Below are 15,910 nucleotides of genomic sequence, written 5' to 3' on the forward strand. Positions count from 1 at the left end.
ACAAGATGTGAGTTAGATCTGAGTGCCAGTTGGCAACTGTTCTTATATCGAGTCTTTCGGACTGGCATAATTCCTACGACAGTCAGCAGAACTCAATGGACAGTTGGGAAATTATTAAAAGCTTGCCAATGTTATGTGATTATTGTATGGAAGTGCTTGACTGATATTGTGAAAGATCACCTAGAAAAACATATTCATAGGAAATTTAATCCTCCAAGATTGGCAAGTGTGGCAACACTTCTTAAACTCAATTTAAATTTTAATACAAACAGACTACAGCAAGCAAAAGATAAAGGTAAGCTATAATTTCATTTTCTCCCCAACTCCCTTTTCATTTGAGACAGGGTGTTGAAAGACGTAAAACACCCAGTTGAAAAACACCCAGCAGCACCAGACAGGCCGCTTAACAAGATCAGCCTCTGTCCCATCAGCCAGGACAGCTAGGCTGGTGAGGACGAGGGAGAGGGCCTTTTCTGTGGTGGCCCCCACTCTGTGGAACTCCCTCCCTAGGGAACTCCGTCATGCCCCCTCTTTAATGAGCTTCCGTCGTGCATTAAAAACGTGGTTGTTCAGGCAGGCATTTGGGGGTGGGTTAGGGTATTTTAGAAAATGTTTTTATGGTAGAATTTTGTTTTAAACTGTTTTATTTTATGTTGTACATCGCCCAGAGTGGCTGGGTGACCAGCAAGATGGGCGATTAATAAATTTAATAATAAATAAATAAATAAAAAACTTACAATGAGCCGTCTCAGCATAGTCTGCTGCTTTCTTCAGCCCACTCGTGATTAGTCAGGAAGAAACACAAATTGTCATCATCTATTTGCTAGCCAACTGTCTCAATGACTTGAAGTAAACTGTTACCAGAAGTAGCATTTACACAATTTCAAAGCCACTACCGACAGTTTTAGCTGAAACTCCAAGGAACCATTTAAAAAACTATTGGTGCTTCTACATGGTCGGCTCCTAGCATTACAAATCAAAAATCATTGTGTAGCTATTCTGTCTTTCCATTTTTAAAGGATTTTTTCTGGAAAGAAAAAAGGTAGAAGCAGCTGTGGGAAAACATAGGAGGGTTACAAATGGAAGACATCATTGGGGACCCCCCCCCCATTATATTCCATAAATTAGGCAGAATTTTAGGCATAATAAAAGCCTCATCTAGAAGGATCCAAAGTTGAGAGCCAATGTTCCTGGTAAAATGTGGATTGGTTACAGGTATGAATGAGTGATTTTTGATCAAGGATCAAGTCTGTGAAATTAATTTGCCCCTTGAATACAATACACACACACGTAAGTCAGTTTATCTCAAAAACCATTTTACAAGTAAAACAGAACTATTTTATTGATAAAACAGATCCCATTTGAACTTTTGAAAATAAAGAACATTATAAAAGGTGTATTAAAACATACCCAGATCTGAAGAGTCTCAATTTTCTGTAGTAGAAAAAAAGATGTACAATGGACTAGAACACTATATACACAGTATATCTTTATATTAGTCTATCAAACACAGTAAATTTGTTCAGAAGACACTGCAGTACTGTAAATGTGGTTCGGTAACGTACACCATTTAAAAACTGCTCTTAAGAAATTTAGACTTGCATTTTATCTACTCTTGTGTTTTTATAAATTCATTTTCCAGCTTTAGCACGCGCGCACACACACACACAAACACACTCAGAACCTCCCTGTGCTTTTTTCATTCATTCACATACTGAAAATTACAATATCATGCATATACACTGTATATATACAGAAGCTGGTATTGTATATCAGAAATTAATTTCTATGCAATACTCCCTTCAATTATTATTTGGATGCTCACAGTTCTTATTGCAAGCATTAGCTGATTATGATGATCATAGAAAAATAGATCACCTGAGAACACAGAAATGTGTGGCTTCGAAATTGGTATTTCTTACATTCTTTAAAAAAAAAAAGATCCCCTGTGCATTATGAAACTGGGATTGTGATCGCTATCTGCATGGCTTAAGGACAACTATTCCTACAGCACTTTTCTTCCAACAATGCAAAAACAGTCATATTGACATATGCACCATGGAAATGCAAGAGGAAAAATCAATGTCAACAATATTCTAGTGTGACATTCTAAGATGCCTCTCCCATCATTTGTCTGAATGTAAAAAACAATTGAAATATTAGATATTGACTCTACACTGGAAGAGACAAGTGTTCGCTTAACCCTATCGTCTTCTTTTTTAATTACTCCTCATACCATCTTCAGGGCAAGTCAACTCCTCCGATGCTGAAGTACCAGGGAAAGAACACAATGTCTTCTCATGTGGCTTGCTTAACACCTCCTTACAGGCAAGTGTCAGACGGTGTGTCGGATTCTGGCGGCTCCTGCTCCCACGCTCGCTCAGTTCATTAGGCTGCATTGCTACATCAACAAGCAGCTTCTGCTTGGGCAGAATTTGGACTCGCCTGCAAAACGTAAGCAGACACACATGAAGCAGCAGCAGTCCAAGGGGGGAAAAGCCCTGTTATTCGGCTCCCACAGTCTCACTGCAAAGACAAAAGACCTAAGACCTAAACAAGTACCTATCTATCTCCCGCTGAGCAGCATGACGACAGCAGTGCTCCCGTGTTGCTTAGCCAGCTGCAACGGGGTTTGAAATGCAAGGCTTTGCCTATCTGTAAAGGCACCGTGCTCTAATAGAACCGCAGCTGTGTGCACGTGTCCACCTTTGGCTGCCAGATGCAGAGCCATCAACCCTCCCTCATCGGGGTCATTTACATTTTCCTGATTGACAAGTTCCTCCACAACTTCAACATGTCCATTTTCGGCAGCAAGGTGCAGCGCCGTCCTGCCCGAAGGGCCCCTGGCCAGGAGATTGGCCCCTTCTTCCATCAACAACTTGGTCGTCGATAAGTGGCCACTGCGAGCTGCGAGGTGGAGGGCAGTGCAGCCTTCTGCCGTTGCTGCTTCTACATCTGCGCTGCGGTTGAGAAGCAGCCTTGATGTGCTGGTGTGGCCGGTTTCAGCAGCGACATGGAGAGCGGTGTGAAGGGACGTGTTTCTTATATTGACATCTGACTGCAGTTCCACGAGGATACGAGCAGCCCTGTAATGCCCTCTCTGGGCTGCCAGGTGCAAAGGGGTTCTTCCATCCGCTGTCTGTGCGTTCACATTGACACCGGGCTGCTTAGCCAGAAGCTTCACAATGGAGAGGTGCCCTTGCCAAGCAGCATAATGCAAAGGCCCCCAGTCATCCTTCCCTTTGACATCGACATTCACTCCTCTTCTCAGGAAGATGCGCACAATGTTCTCTTGGCCATGCTGGCAGGCAACGTGGATGGGAGCTCTTCCTTCAAAGTCTATTTCGTTCAGCAAGGCATGCTTCTCCAGCAGCATTCTTGTGCTCAGCTCATCCCCATTCTGGGCAGCAAAGTGAAGGGCCGTCCACTGGTCCTCATCTTTAGCATTCACATTTATTTTCCTTGCCAGAAGCAGCTCAACAATGCTTTTATTCTTTTTCTCTATAGCCATGTGGAGAGGTGTAGAGCCTCTCTTGTTGGTCAGGTTGGGGTTGGCGTTATACAGAAGGAGCCACTTGACACATTCTTCTTGGCCCGATTCAACAGCCAAATGCAGAAGGCTATAGTTTCCATCCAAAACAAGGTCAACATCCTGGGGCTGAAGGATCTTCATCAGTTTACCAGTGTCTCCAGACGTGATCGCCTCAGCCAGCTTTCTTTTCTGGATATCCATTGTGCCAAGATCTGGAGAGACAAAAAAAGAAACATCAACATTCCATGACCATCGAGTTTCTGCTTGTCGAATTACTGCCAAACATTAAAGGCACAGGAACCCTGCTAGAGAAAAAGCAGCAGCCCCACTGCCCATACTCCCAATTTGCAAGTTTGGTACAAAGCCAAAATGCAGAAAGCAGTTCTCCCCCACCCACCTTCACTTTGTGCACATTGGGCAGGTGTCCACATGTCCTTACCCCACATCTGGATGCACTATCATGCTGTGGGGAACCAGCTTATCAGCATTTTTGTGCGCACTGCTTATGTGGCTTGCTGGGCTCACATGCACCGTTAGGTGCGTGTGCATGTGCGCACGAGACACACACACACGGACAGACAAATCCTTACGTGCAAATAGGGATCCTTAATTCTCAATACAAGTAGGATTTAGTGCCAGTTCATAATCAAGCATTAATCTACGTGATGTTCTTAAACTGGATGCATGCAACAAGACTGGTGTCCTCACAAATATAGCCTCGACTGTTGAAAAGTTATTCCTGTGATACTGGTGGCTGAAAATGTATTGCCATGATCATGAAAACTGCAACCAGGAATTAGAGGAGGGACCATATGTCTGTGGTACAGCATGTGCTTTACATGCAGAAAGTCCCAAATTCAATATTTGGCATCTCCAACTAGAAGGGGATCTGGTAGCAGGTGATGGAAAATGCCTCTGTCTGAGGGCCCACAGAGCTGCTGCCAGAGTAGATAAGTGGAGAAACAGACCGACCTAATATAAGGAAGCGTCCCTATATTCCCTATGGAGCTGAATTTCTGAGTGGCCAACTAAGCAAGAAAGATTTCTAAAGATCGTGGTCCACCACCACCTGGAAAACCACTGAAACAGGGGCAGTGAGGTGGGCTGCTGCATATCAACCACTACTCAAGGTATTCACGGAGCCACTCGCCTTATAAAAAATAAAAAGGTGTGTGCTTTGTGCTGGCTGTGTCACAACAGTCACTATCTCAAAGTAGCTGTCTCATAGCCACATTAACATGCATATAGTACATAAGAAGCCACCACATATTCCCCCCCCCCCCAGCCTCAACACAACATCCAAAATTCATCTAAGTTTTGCTCAACAAAGCTAAAACATCCTTACCACTTCCAGAATTCTCTCTCTCAAAAGAGAGTGACAGGGAACCTCGAGAAGAAAATGCAGAGTCTACAGAGGACACTCCTGAAAGCCTCTTGTCGCTGGAAGCAAGCCTGGATTCAGAAGCACTACGACTGAGCTCTTCGGGCTGTTCCGTCTGGGAAATCCCTGAGTCCAGTTGGGACAGCAACTCCGAGAGGCTGTAATCCTTAGTTGATGTGGCATCAGACTCTCGCTTTAGCTGGGATAGCCCAGGCATCTCCTGGAAGGAGAGGGGGGAAAAAGATAGACATCCAAAATTAAAAGTGGTAGTCAAATGATAGTCAGGAGGAAGGTAACGGAAATATCAAATTCCCTTGGTTTTTCAGATACTGCTGAAATACATACGTTGGGGTAAGCCTGAGCAGTCTTGGCATCCTCCTGAGCTATCATTTCCTTATTTTCATTTTCAGGTTTTTCACAGAGGTCTTCTGTTTCCGAGGTAATGTCTTGAAAATAAAAGTAAAAACCAAAGATGAAATTCATACTGGAAGAAGATGGACAGAAAACAGGCAGGGGTATACCTCCCCACACAACACAGACTCCTTCTCAACAAAGGAATATTTTAGAGATTTTTTTTTTTTTTTAAATAAAGGTCCATCTCTCTTGTTTAGGTGCTAGAACAGGGGTGGGGAACCCATGGCTCTCCAGATCCCATCAGCCCCAGTCAGCTTGGTCAATGGGAAGAGATGTTGGGAGTTGAAGTATGACAACTTCTGGAGGGCCATAGGTTCCCCCACCCCTCTGCTAGAAGAAAGGAAATTTGGTCAGCTGCTCCTGTTGCAAAAAACCTACACAATGTGAAGATGGCAAGTGTATGCCATCATTTTTGGAACTGGCAAACAGGGTAATCAACATGGGAGGTCCAGCTCTCCCTGCTCCATGCATACCTTCCTCCAATATACTTGACTTCCTCTGTGCAAGCAATTAAATCTGGGAAAATTTCTGAACCTTGAATACCCTGTTATGTAACCATAAAACCTATTCAGCTGGAATAAAATACGTCAGTTGCATAACTTTGCAGGATATGGAGCCATGTTCAGATTTGTCACCAGGAACCGAGAGGGAAGATTAGTAGTTGTGCTGAGTGAAGAATATGTACCTCCCTCTCCACCACACACTCTTGTGCACACACACACACGTGCACGCACACAGGAATTCTTTCAAGCCCCCAAATCTTTATGTATTTTTAGGACAAACTGCCAACAGTTTTCTAGCTCTTATATTGCACTTATTTTGAAAGTGATCTTATTTTTGCGTACAAGTGCGCATTCAAGTAACTGCAATGCAATTACACACTCCAAAATGGCATTAAATCCATATTCAATCCTCTACTGAAGATTCAGGCCTACGCTGATTCTCCAACTCACTTTTTAAGGTTGAAAGACTCTTCTCGCTTCCACCTGATGAGACCTTTTTTATATTATCGAAGATACAATACAAAAATAAATGTTTTGCCTTATATTGACAAAAATCTATCACAGCTATGTTATTATTGGAGCCACAATTGTGGTTCCAATAGATAAGGTGATCAGTAGACTTGGGGTTCAGTAATGTTAAATGGCAATGGGGGGGGGCTGTTCTGTCCTTAATAAAATCGAAAGGGTTCCACCAATCTTCCTGAAATTTTCACATGCCAGACAGAAATGTATATTTTACATAACCTGGAAATTTCAGGAAGATTGGTTAAAGACTGAGGGTGAAAGGGCAGTTAACAGAAAAAACAAAATAAATACTCGGTCACGCAAAAGTGTTCCTGAAAACATGTGTTGGCAACCTTTTGTGCCCATCAGTTGTGAAAAAACCCTAGGCTCCTTATTTTAAAGACTGATGTTTTCCTAGTCCCTTTATATTGTAGTTGGTGGAATGGAATTTCTTTTTTTAAATATAGATTAGAAAGTTCACCCTAGGCAACAGTATGGGGACTTAGCTGAATCAGTACACATCTGACATCTAAATCAACATCTACTCATGATCAGACAAGTTCTCTTATAATCCCTTCCCTGCAGTGAGGAAGTTCCCCACACTGCGGCATGTACAGAACAGTCGGTTGTGTATACTTTGCATTCATCATTTTTACAAGATTTTGGTGGAGCTCCACCAGGGATTAATACAGTCCGGAACACTGAAGTGACTCACTACTTTGCCAATGAGCCTGATTAGAAGAAACATTTACCTTGAAATGTTGGCCTCTTGCTAGGGTCATCTTGCCAGCATTTTTGCATCAGTTTGATCAAGTTATTGCATGCATGAGGTCTGGATTTGGAAACAGCTGGTAGTTCTGGGCGGTGGCCATTAACTACTTTCACCATAATATGTAGAATGTTATTCTCTTCTGCAAATGAAAAGCACAAATTGAGACTACTCTGAGAGATGAACTCTCACCCCTATTCAATAGGCCAGTTTCATCAGTCTCGTATTAGGGTTCTTTCTCTAAAGGGAAACCTACATTTTAGTACAGGGGTGGACAATGGTGAGGGATCATGGGAGTTGTAGGCCAAAATATATGGAGGGTCACAAGTTGCCCACTCCCGCTTTAGCTGTCTCAAGATGCTACTAAAACCAAACTTTAAATGCATGGGAAAATATCCTCTGCTCCTACATATGAATTATTATTTATTTATTTATTTATTTATTTATTTATTTATTATTTAATTTATTAATCGCCCATCTGGCTGGTCACCCAGCCACTCTGGGCAATGTACAACATACAATAAAACAATACAATTCTACAATAAAAACATTTTCTAAAATACCCTAACCCACCCCAAATGCCTGCCTGAACAGCCATGTTTTTAATGCACGACGGAAGCTCATTAAAGAGGGGGCATGACGGAGTTCCCTAGGGAGGGAGTTCCACAGAGTGGAGGCCACTACGGAAAAGGCCCTCTCCCTCGTCCCCACCAGTCTAGCTGTCCTGGCTGATGGGACGGAGAGAAGGCCATCCGAGGCTGATCTTGTTAAGCGGCCTGTCTGGTGTTGCTGGAGGCGCTCCTTAAGATAGGCTGGGCCGGAACCATATAGGGTTTTAAAGGTCAAAACCAACACCTTGAATTTGGCCCGGAAAACAACTGGTAACCAGTGCAACTCCTTCAGCACTGGAGTGATGTGATCTCGCCGGCAGCTGCCTTTAATCAGGTGAGCCGCCTCATTCTGTACCAGCTGCAGCTTCTGAACCGTCTTCAAGGGTAACCCCACGTACAGCGCATTACAGTAGTCTAAACGAGAGGAGACCAGGGCATGTACTACCGATGGGAGCAGATGGTTGGGAAGGAAGGGGCGCAGCCGCCGTATCAGATGGAGTTGATACAGCGCTGTCCGGCTCACAGCTGACACCTGAGCCTCCATGGACAGCTGAGAGTCCAAAATGACCCCCAGGCTGCGGACCTGGTCTTTCAAGGGTAGCTGTACCCCATTCAACACCAGGTCAACATCTCCTAGCCTCCTCTTGTCTCCCACCAAAAGTACCTCGGTCTTGTCAGGATTCGGCTTTAGCCTATTCCTCCCCATCCAGCCACTCACCGTCTCCAGACATTTGGACAGGGATTCTACGGCCAACCTTGGTGAAGATTTGAATGAGAGGTAGAGCTGCGTGTCATCCGCATATTGATGACACTGCACCCCAAACCTCCTGATGATAGCCCCCAGTGGCTTCACATAGATGTTAAATAGCATCGGGGAGAGGATGGAACCCCGTGGCACCCCACAAGTGAGTGGCCACGGGTCCGAAACCTCCTCTCCCAGTGCTACCCTCTGGTACCTGCCGGAGAGGAAGGACCGGAACCACCGCAATACGGTGTCTCCAATGCCCAACCCCTCCAGGCGGTCCAGGGGGATACTGTGGTCAACGGTATCAAAAGCCGCTGAGAGGTCGAGGAGAACAAGGAAGGAGCGTTCACCCCTATCCAGAGCCCTCCTCATATCATCTACCAAGGTGACCAAGGCCGTTTCTGTCCCATGCCCAAGCCTGAAGCCCGACTGAAATGGGTCTAGATAATCAGTTTCTTCCAAGTGTGCCTTCAACTGCACCGCCACCACCCGCTCAATCACCTTGCCCAAAAATGGCAGATTTGAGACTGGGCGAAAGTTGTTCAGAACTTGAGGATCCAAGGAGGGCTTCTTTAAGAGCAGTCTTATCACTGCCTCCTTGAGGGCTGATGGCATCACTCCCTCAAGGGAGGCGTTCACCACCGCCCTGATCCCCTCACCCAGTCTCTCTCTGCAGCCCATAATGAGCCACGATGGGCAAGGATCAAGTAAGCAGGTGGTCGGCCTTACAGATGAAAGCACCTTGTCCACTTCATCAGGAGGAAGAAGCTGGAACCGATCCCACAAATTCTGGTTTTCTTAGCCTGCTTACTTACAAAAAAAGTCTGAATGGAATACAGTAGTACTCCATAGGTATGTTACATGGAATAACACTCAGTTACAGCACTGGAGCATGGGAGATGCATCCAATTATATTGCCTTTGGATAGCTATAGATAGGTTATCATCATGCTCAGGGTCTCATAGATTAGGTTAACTTTCCCAAACATGGTGCTCTCCAGATGCCCTGGACTACAATTCCCATCACCCTTGACTACTGGCTATGCCGACTAGGGCTGAGTGGAGTTGTAACCCGAAACATCTGGAGGGCACCACATCGGGGAAAGCTGGATTAGGCAGTGACTAGAGCTGCTGGTGATGGCAGAAGACATGTGGCCTGGTTGTTTACACATGTCATCTCATTATGGTCATACAAGCAACTTTCTGCAGTCCACCTGCCCTTTGCTTGTGGCACACTGTGGTCAGGATTGCTTCGCTGACTGTCAAGGGACTGGTGGATGCATGCATGCATGGTCCTGTCTGGCAAGACAGGGTTAGACTCAATGGCCTTCTAGGCCCTTTCAGATGCAGAAACGATAGCTGGGATTTCTTCAAAGTTATCCTCAAAAGGTGTGGACAATATCTGAAGCAGCTGGCATAAATGTATGTCAGCAATGATGAAGGTTGGGCATACCGAAGTCTAACAACATCACAATAGGCCCTCTTACTTGAGGAGGCGTTTTCTTTGATGTGCTCATCTAATATATGATTCATTTAAACAAATATTTATATGCTTACCTGAAAAGGGCTTTTTCTGGGTGAGAACTCCCCAGATAACAATGGAAAAGCTGCAAAAGGAACATTAATTGATGTTAACTTTAGAAAAATATGACACATTCATGTTTTGTTTTGTAACTGTTAGGCTGTCTAATGCAATCACACCAGATCATTAGATGCAGCATTAGAAGTAATGTTAGAATGAGAATAAGCCTTAAAAACATGAGAATTGCCTTGCTAGAATACACCACTAAACCAAGCTCTAACTAGCCCAGGGGCAGGCAACATGGTGCCTGTGGGCATCAATGTGTCCTCAGACACCTCCCTTGGTGCCCAAACCTAGGCCTCCCAATTTTTATCTTAAAAATATTTTTGCATTTTCGTACTGGCAGCTGGGAATGCTTCAAAGCAAAATAGGAGCTTCTAGCTGCTGCCACCTTCATTTCCCATGAATGCCTCTGTGCAGGTTATTTGTCCTTTGTGATTATTAGCCCTGCCCACCCACGGTAGCCATTTTACACTTGTGCCCAGGACAGTTTCTCAAATTTCCAGATGTGCCCATGGGCCTAAAAGCTTGCCCACCCCTGATCCAGCCCAACATTATGTTTCCAAGAGCATCCAGCCAGATGCCTACAGAAACTCACAAGCAAGGCAGGAGAGTGGCATTAGCCCCAGTTGTCCCAAGTGCTCGGTGTTTGAACATACAGGTTCCACTTAGCTATCATAGATAATGGCTACTGACAGAACTACCCCTCCATGAATTGGTCTAATACTTGACCACCTAAGATAGGGGTCACCACATTTTGTGGTGTGAATTCTCTATGTTAAGTCATGCATTGCGTGCAGAATTACTTCTATAGCCAATCAACTTCACTGGCAGGCAAGAATTCCACTGTCTACTACATTCAACAACTCACAGCTTACTACTGATAGTTCCCAGCCCACCATTTTGGGAATGATTGGCCTTGAACATTTTAACATGCTGTCATCAAGAACATTGAAAACAGTGTCAAAGTAGCAAACAGCTAGTGGATATCAAAGGGTGCTTGCACAGTATATCTCTACAATCCAAAATCAGTTGACAATGTTTTCTTTTGGCTGGCCCTAAATGAACCATCACCATTGAAACAGGCACAATGCATGAACCTTGCTTTGAATGCTTCTCAAGTTGTTAGCATGCCTAGGTGCAACCCATCCAGACAGCACTAGAGGAAACAATAAAGCCAGGGTACGGATTAAATGTGTTCCAGGATTGCTCCACAAAGTATCAAGATATACCTCCAGAGATGACCTTGGTACGCAAGTACAGGAACGAATTTGAACACATATGCCTGCCAAACTTTAACAAATCAACATGAGACAATTGTGCCACGGTGACTTCCTTAGATCCCTCTTTCTTGGGTTTTATGGAGCTGGCCTAGCATACTGTTTTGTTGATACAATTGTAATGAAATAGTTTAAAAGCAATGAATGTAATCAGTTGCGAAGTTCTTGACCTTAAGAAGTTTCCAAGCATTTAATTCTGTCAGAGCTGGCTAACAGCTCTGGTGAGAAATAGGTATAATGAAGGGGAAGAAAACAGGAATGGGTACAGACCTGTAGACATCATGCTTGGTATCAAAGTATCTATTCTTCTCTTTAATGCGTTCTGGGGGCAGGTATGCAATAGTCCCACAAAGTCCATCCATGCTGAGATCGTGAGAATGAGCAAGGCCATTGCACTTGGCTAATCCAAAGTCTGAAATCTGATAAGATAAAACAAAAACATTCTAGTTAACTGGTCTCCAAAATAATTGCTGCATGTGCAGTTTCTTTCTTTTGAGATGCTCAGATTTACTACCTTCTTTTGTTATATTCCTAAATTAAAGTTTGAAACTGGTACTTGGAAATGTGAAGCAAATTTTAAAAATCTGGAGGTACAAGAACAGGACAAGCTATTTTTATCTAAGCTAGTAAAAGAAGAAAAATGGCCAAGCAGATTTTTAAAAGCTATATCAGTCTATAAAATACATAGATCAAATCAACGCTGCCCATAGTTTTGCACAAGTCTTTTTGGTTGGCTGATAAAAATGGTGTGTGTATAAATAGTGTGTGTATTGGGATTTCATTCTGCTGATGATGCATGCTCTGGCCACTGTTAGAATAATCCTGCTGGCATCTTCCAAGGTAACTTATTTCAAGGACACCGCCCTCCAAACACTTGCCCAAGTAGCAGAGACATATTTACAGATGCACCTCAAGGCTGCAGCCTTAGGGAACAATCCAGGTTATCACTTAAGTCCTACTGCTTTTAGAAGAGGGAGAAGCATATGTTGAAATTATTCGGGCATAAGTCCTTAGCTCTGGCTAGATCACAACCTTAGCCTCTAAATTAATGCTGCTTGTCCCTCTAACCAACATGCATTTCAGAAACATTTGAAAGATATCAGCAGGTTAAAGGAATGAATGGCTTGTTGAAAGAGATAGATAAATCATGACGACATTTCCCAATAGAAGCTAAATAGTGGCCATGCATTATCTAGGAACTGAAAAAATATTCCTTAATTAAAAAACAAAACATACAATCAACTAGTGTCAGATAACTGACTTATGAATATATTATTATTAATTATGTATTATATATTATTATTCAGTAAGAACAAGAGCAAGAACTTATTAAGAGATTATATACACCCCAATTGCGCTTTTACGACCCAGTTTGCACGTAATGCTGAACCAGGTCATAAAGAAGCATGCATGTAGGAGATTCATTGTGGGGGAGGGGAGAGGACACACTACTCAGTGGTCTTAGATTCAGGGTTGTTAAGATTCTGTAGTTCTGCAGCCACTCTATACAAGAATGGCCCTTTATACTCTGCTTATCTCCAGCAATGAGAAGAGCGTGAGTGCAGAAAAAATCATATAACCGTTCCTTACATCCCTAGGGAAATAGTTAGCTTCAGTACCTTTTTCTTCTATGCGTTAGATGAGCATGTACAAAAATGAGCATTATTCTATAAGATTCATCTCCGGTTGTGTACTTAGAACAAAGTAATGTGCAACAGAGGCAAGAACAGGGTTCCACCTTATTCCCCATGCTATTTAACATATACATGAACCTGCTGGGAGAGATTTCCACAGCTCTGGGGTTTGATGCCACCAATATGCATCAATATGCATCTTATCTCTCATGTCCACCTAAATCCAAGGAAGCTGTTCTGGTGCCAAATCAGTGCCTGACGTTGACATTGGATTGGATGAGGGCAAACAAACTGAAGCTTAATCCAGCCAATACAAAACTGCTTTTGGTCAGTCAAAAGGCAGATCAGGGAATAGGGATTCAACCTGTGTTGGATGGGGTTAAACTCCCCCTGAAGACTCAGGCTCATAGTTTGGGTGTACTCTTGGACTCAGCCCTGAACCTGGATGCCCCGGTCTCGGCAGTGGCCAGGAGTGCATTTGCATAACAGAGGCTAGTGCACCAACTGCACCTGTTCCTAGAGGTGTCTGAACTGACCACAATCAAGCATGCCTTAGTTACATCCTGTTTGGACTACTGTAACATGGTCTACATGGGGCTGGCTTCAAAACTGTTCAAAAACTTCAGCTGGTCCAGAATGCTGCCGCCAGACCATTGACCGGGAGCATGCGGCAAGAGCTTCACTGGCTACCGGCCTGTTTCCGGGCAGAATTCAACGTGCTGGTTATGACCTATAAAGCCCTATTTGGCTTGGGACCAGGCTACCTGAAAGACTGCCTTCTCCCATTTGAGCCTGCTCAGGTCTTAAGATCTTCTGGAGAAGCCCTTCTTTCAAGACTGCTACCTACAGAGGTGTGTTCGGTGGTGACACAAAGGAGGGCTTTCTCAGTGGCTACTCCCAGGCTGTGGAATTCCCTGCCAAGGGAGGCTGCGTTCGCTCCCTCTGTTGTCCTTTCACCAGCAGGCACAGACCCTTTTATTCAAGCAGGCCTTTGACATGTAAGTGGATCTGTTAGGTTGGATGCTGTTTTTATTCTGTTATTCCTGTGTGTTTTTCACTGTGTTTTAATGTATCTGTTTTATTATTGTTTTAATCAAGTTTTATTTATGATTATAAGCTTCTCTGAGTGACATTTTTCTTGGTAGACAGGTGGGGTACAAATCAAATAAATAATCCTTTATCTCCTCAGTAGTGAATCCTATTGCGTTCATTGAATAAGGAACATTAATGGGGTGAGAGAGGGAACAGAATTGAAGTAATAGGCAACTTCTGGTTAAGGATTATTTTATACTTATTTGCCAACCCTGACGTTCACGATAGGTAATATTTAATACACATACGCACACCCTAATATTACAACTACAACAAACTGCTTACATATTATTTTAAAAGTTAGCTTGATGGGAGAAGCATCATTATGGGATAAAGTACAGAATAAAAATCAGTGCAACTTGGGGAAGTAAATACATCTAACTTGAAATAGCAACAAAGCAGTGGCAACAGTAGCTAGATGCAGAGGGTGAAGGAGGATGCGAGGCAGACGACGGAAGGGATTCAGCGTATTTATTCCTGAACTAATATACAGACACAGCCTAACGTCACATAGTTTTTTTAAAGTTAGAGCTACTCTAGTAATTACAGAAGTCCCAGTTCAAACCTCAGCCAAGACATTGGGGGTGGATGAAGGAAGTAAGTGCAAGATAAACAACCAGGAAAGGCACATTTAAGATATGATTTTAGATATGTTTTCCTCCTTTCATTGAATGAGTAACAACAGTTATTTAAATTTTGTGCAATTTGATTTCAGCTGAAGTTGGAACATGTACCGACCAGGTACACTAGTAACCAAGATTCTGGGGGACCTGGTTGCACAAATCACTCACTTTTTCATTATGAGCCACCAGACAACTCCAAGTTCCCAAGTTATGAATGTGTATTTTAAGCAAACAAGCTAATGCTTATCTTCATCATCAGAACACATCCAAACTAGAGTTGGAGCTTCCAGCGTATCAAAATACTCTGAAAACTAAAACATACAGATTTGTGCCTTGAAGGGCTCTCAACACCTTGGCAAAAGAGGGATGATCTGGAAGAAGTTTTGTGGGTTTAAAAATTAGATGCTTTGAAGTCAGTTTCTACTACTGCACATCAGGTTTAGTCATACAGCCCATTAACATGAATGGGAACCATACAGCACGCGCATGTGAACATGCACACAAGTATAGCCATAAAAGGGCTTTTAATTCGGTTCCAAGAGTCACCCTGTAAAACACCTATACAGTAACAGACTAAAGCGAATGGGGTACGGCTACCCTTGAAAGACCAGGTCCGCACCCTGGGGGTCATTTTGGACTCCCAGCTGTCCATGGAGGCTCAGGTGTCAGCTGTGAGCTGGACAGCGCTGTATCAACTCCATCTGATACGGCGGCTGCGCCCCTTCCTTCCCGACCATCTGCTCCCATCGGTAGTACATGCCCTGGTCTCCTCTCGTTTAGACTACTGTAACGCGCTCTACGTGGGGTTACCCTTGAAGACGGTTCGGAAGCTGCAGCTGGTACAGAACGCGGCGGCTCGCCTGATTAAAGGCAGCCGCTGGCGAGATCACATCACTCCAGTGCTGAAGGAGTTGCACTGGTTACCAGTTGTTTTCCGGGCCAAATTCAAGGTGTTGGTTTTGACCTTTAAAACCCTATATGGTTCCGGCCCAGCCTATCTTAAGGAGCACCTCCAGCAGCACCAGACAGGCCGCTTAACAAGATCAGCCTCGGATGGCCTTCTCTCTGTCCCATCAGCCAGGACAGCTAGACTGGTGGGGACGAGGGAGAGGGCCTTTTCTGTGGTGGCCCCCACTCTGTGGAACTCCCTCCCTAGGGAACTCCGTCATGCCCCCTCTTTAATGAGCTTCCGTCGAGCATTAAAAATGTGGTTGTTCAGGCAGGCATTTGGGGTGGGTTAG

At 43.9% G+C, this 15,910-nt stretch overlaps 1 protein-coding gene across 2 annotated transcripts in view; it reads right to left on the bottom strand.

The window, feature by feature from the left end:
- Window positions 1–2,322: 2,322 nt before the first annotated feature.
- Window positions 2,323–15,910, bottom strand: part of RIPK4 (receptor interacting serine/threonine kinase 4) — a 37,127-nt gene continuing 23,539 nt past the window's right edge. The window contains exons 3-9 of one of the 2 annotated variants that reach the window (XM_084843784.1): window positions 11,591–11,739; window positions 10,016–10,065; window positions 7,087–7,245; window positions 5,259–5,359; window positions 4,878–5,133; window positions 2,759–3,744; window positions 2,323–2,445 (exon numbers count right to left, since the gene is read on the bottom strand). In XM_084843784.1, coding sequence (XP_084699910.1) covers window positions 2,407–2,445; window positions 2,759–3,744; window positions 4,878–5,133; window positions 5,259–5,359; window positions 7,087–7,245; window positions 10,016–10,065; window positions 11,591–11,739 — 1,740 coding nt within the window. In that variant the 3' untranslated portion in view covers window positions 2,323–2,406. Of the gene's footprint in view, window positions 2,446–2,465; window positions 3,745–4,877; window positions 5,134–5,258; window positions 5,360–7,086; window positions 7,246–10,015; window positions 10,066–11,590; window positions 11,740–15,910 lie in introns of those variants that run through there. The other variant, XM_084843783.1, reaches the window with a different exon arrangement.

This window comes from Heloderma suspectum, chromosome 3, assembly GCF_057233095.1.
Source record: "Heloderma suspectum isolate Gila_16-S chromosome 3, 16-S_ref, whole genome shotgun sequence".
NCBI classification, from domain to species: Eukaryota; Metazoa; Chordata; class Lepidosauria; order Squamata; family Helodermatidae; genus Heloderma; species Heloderma suspectum.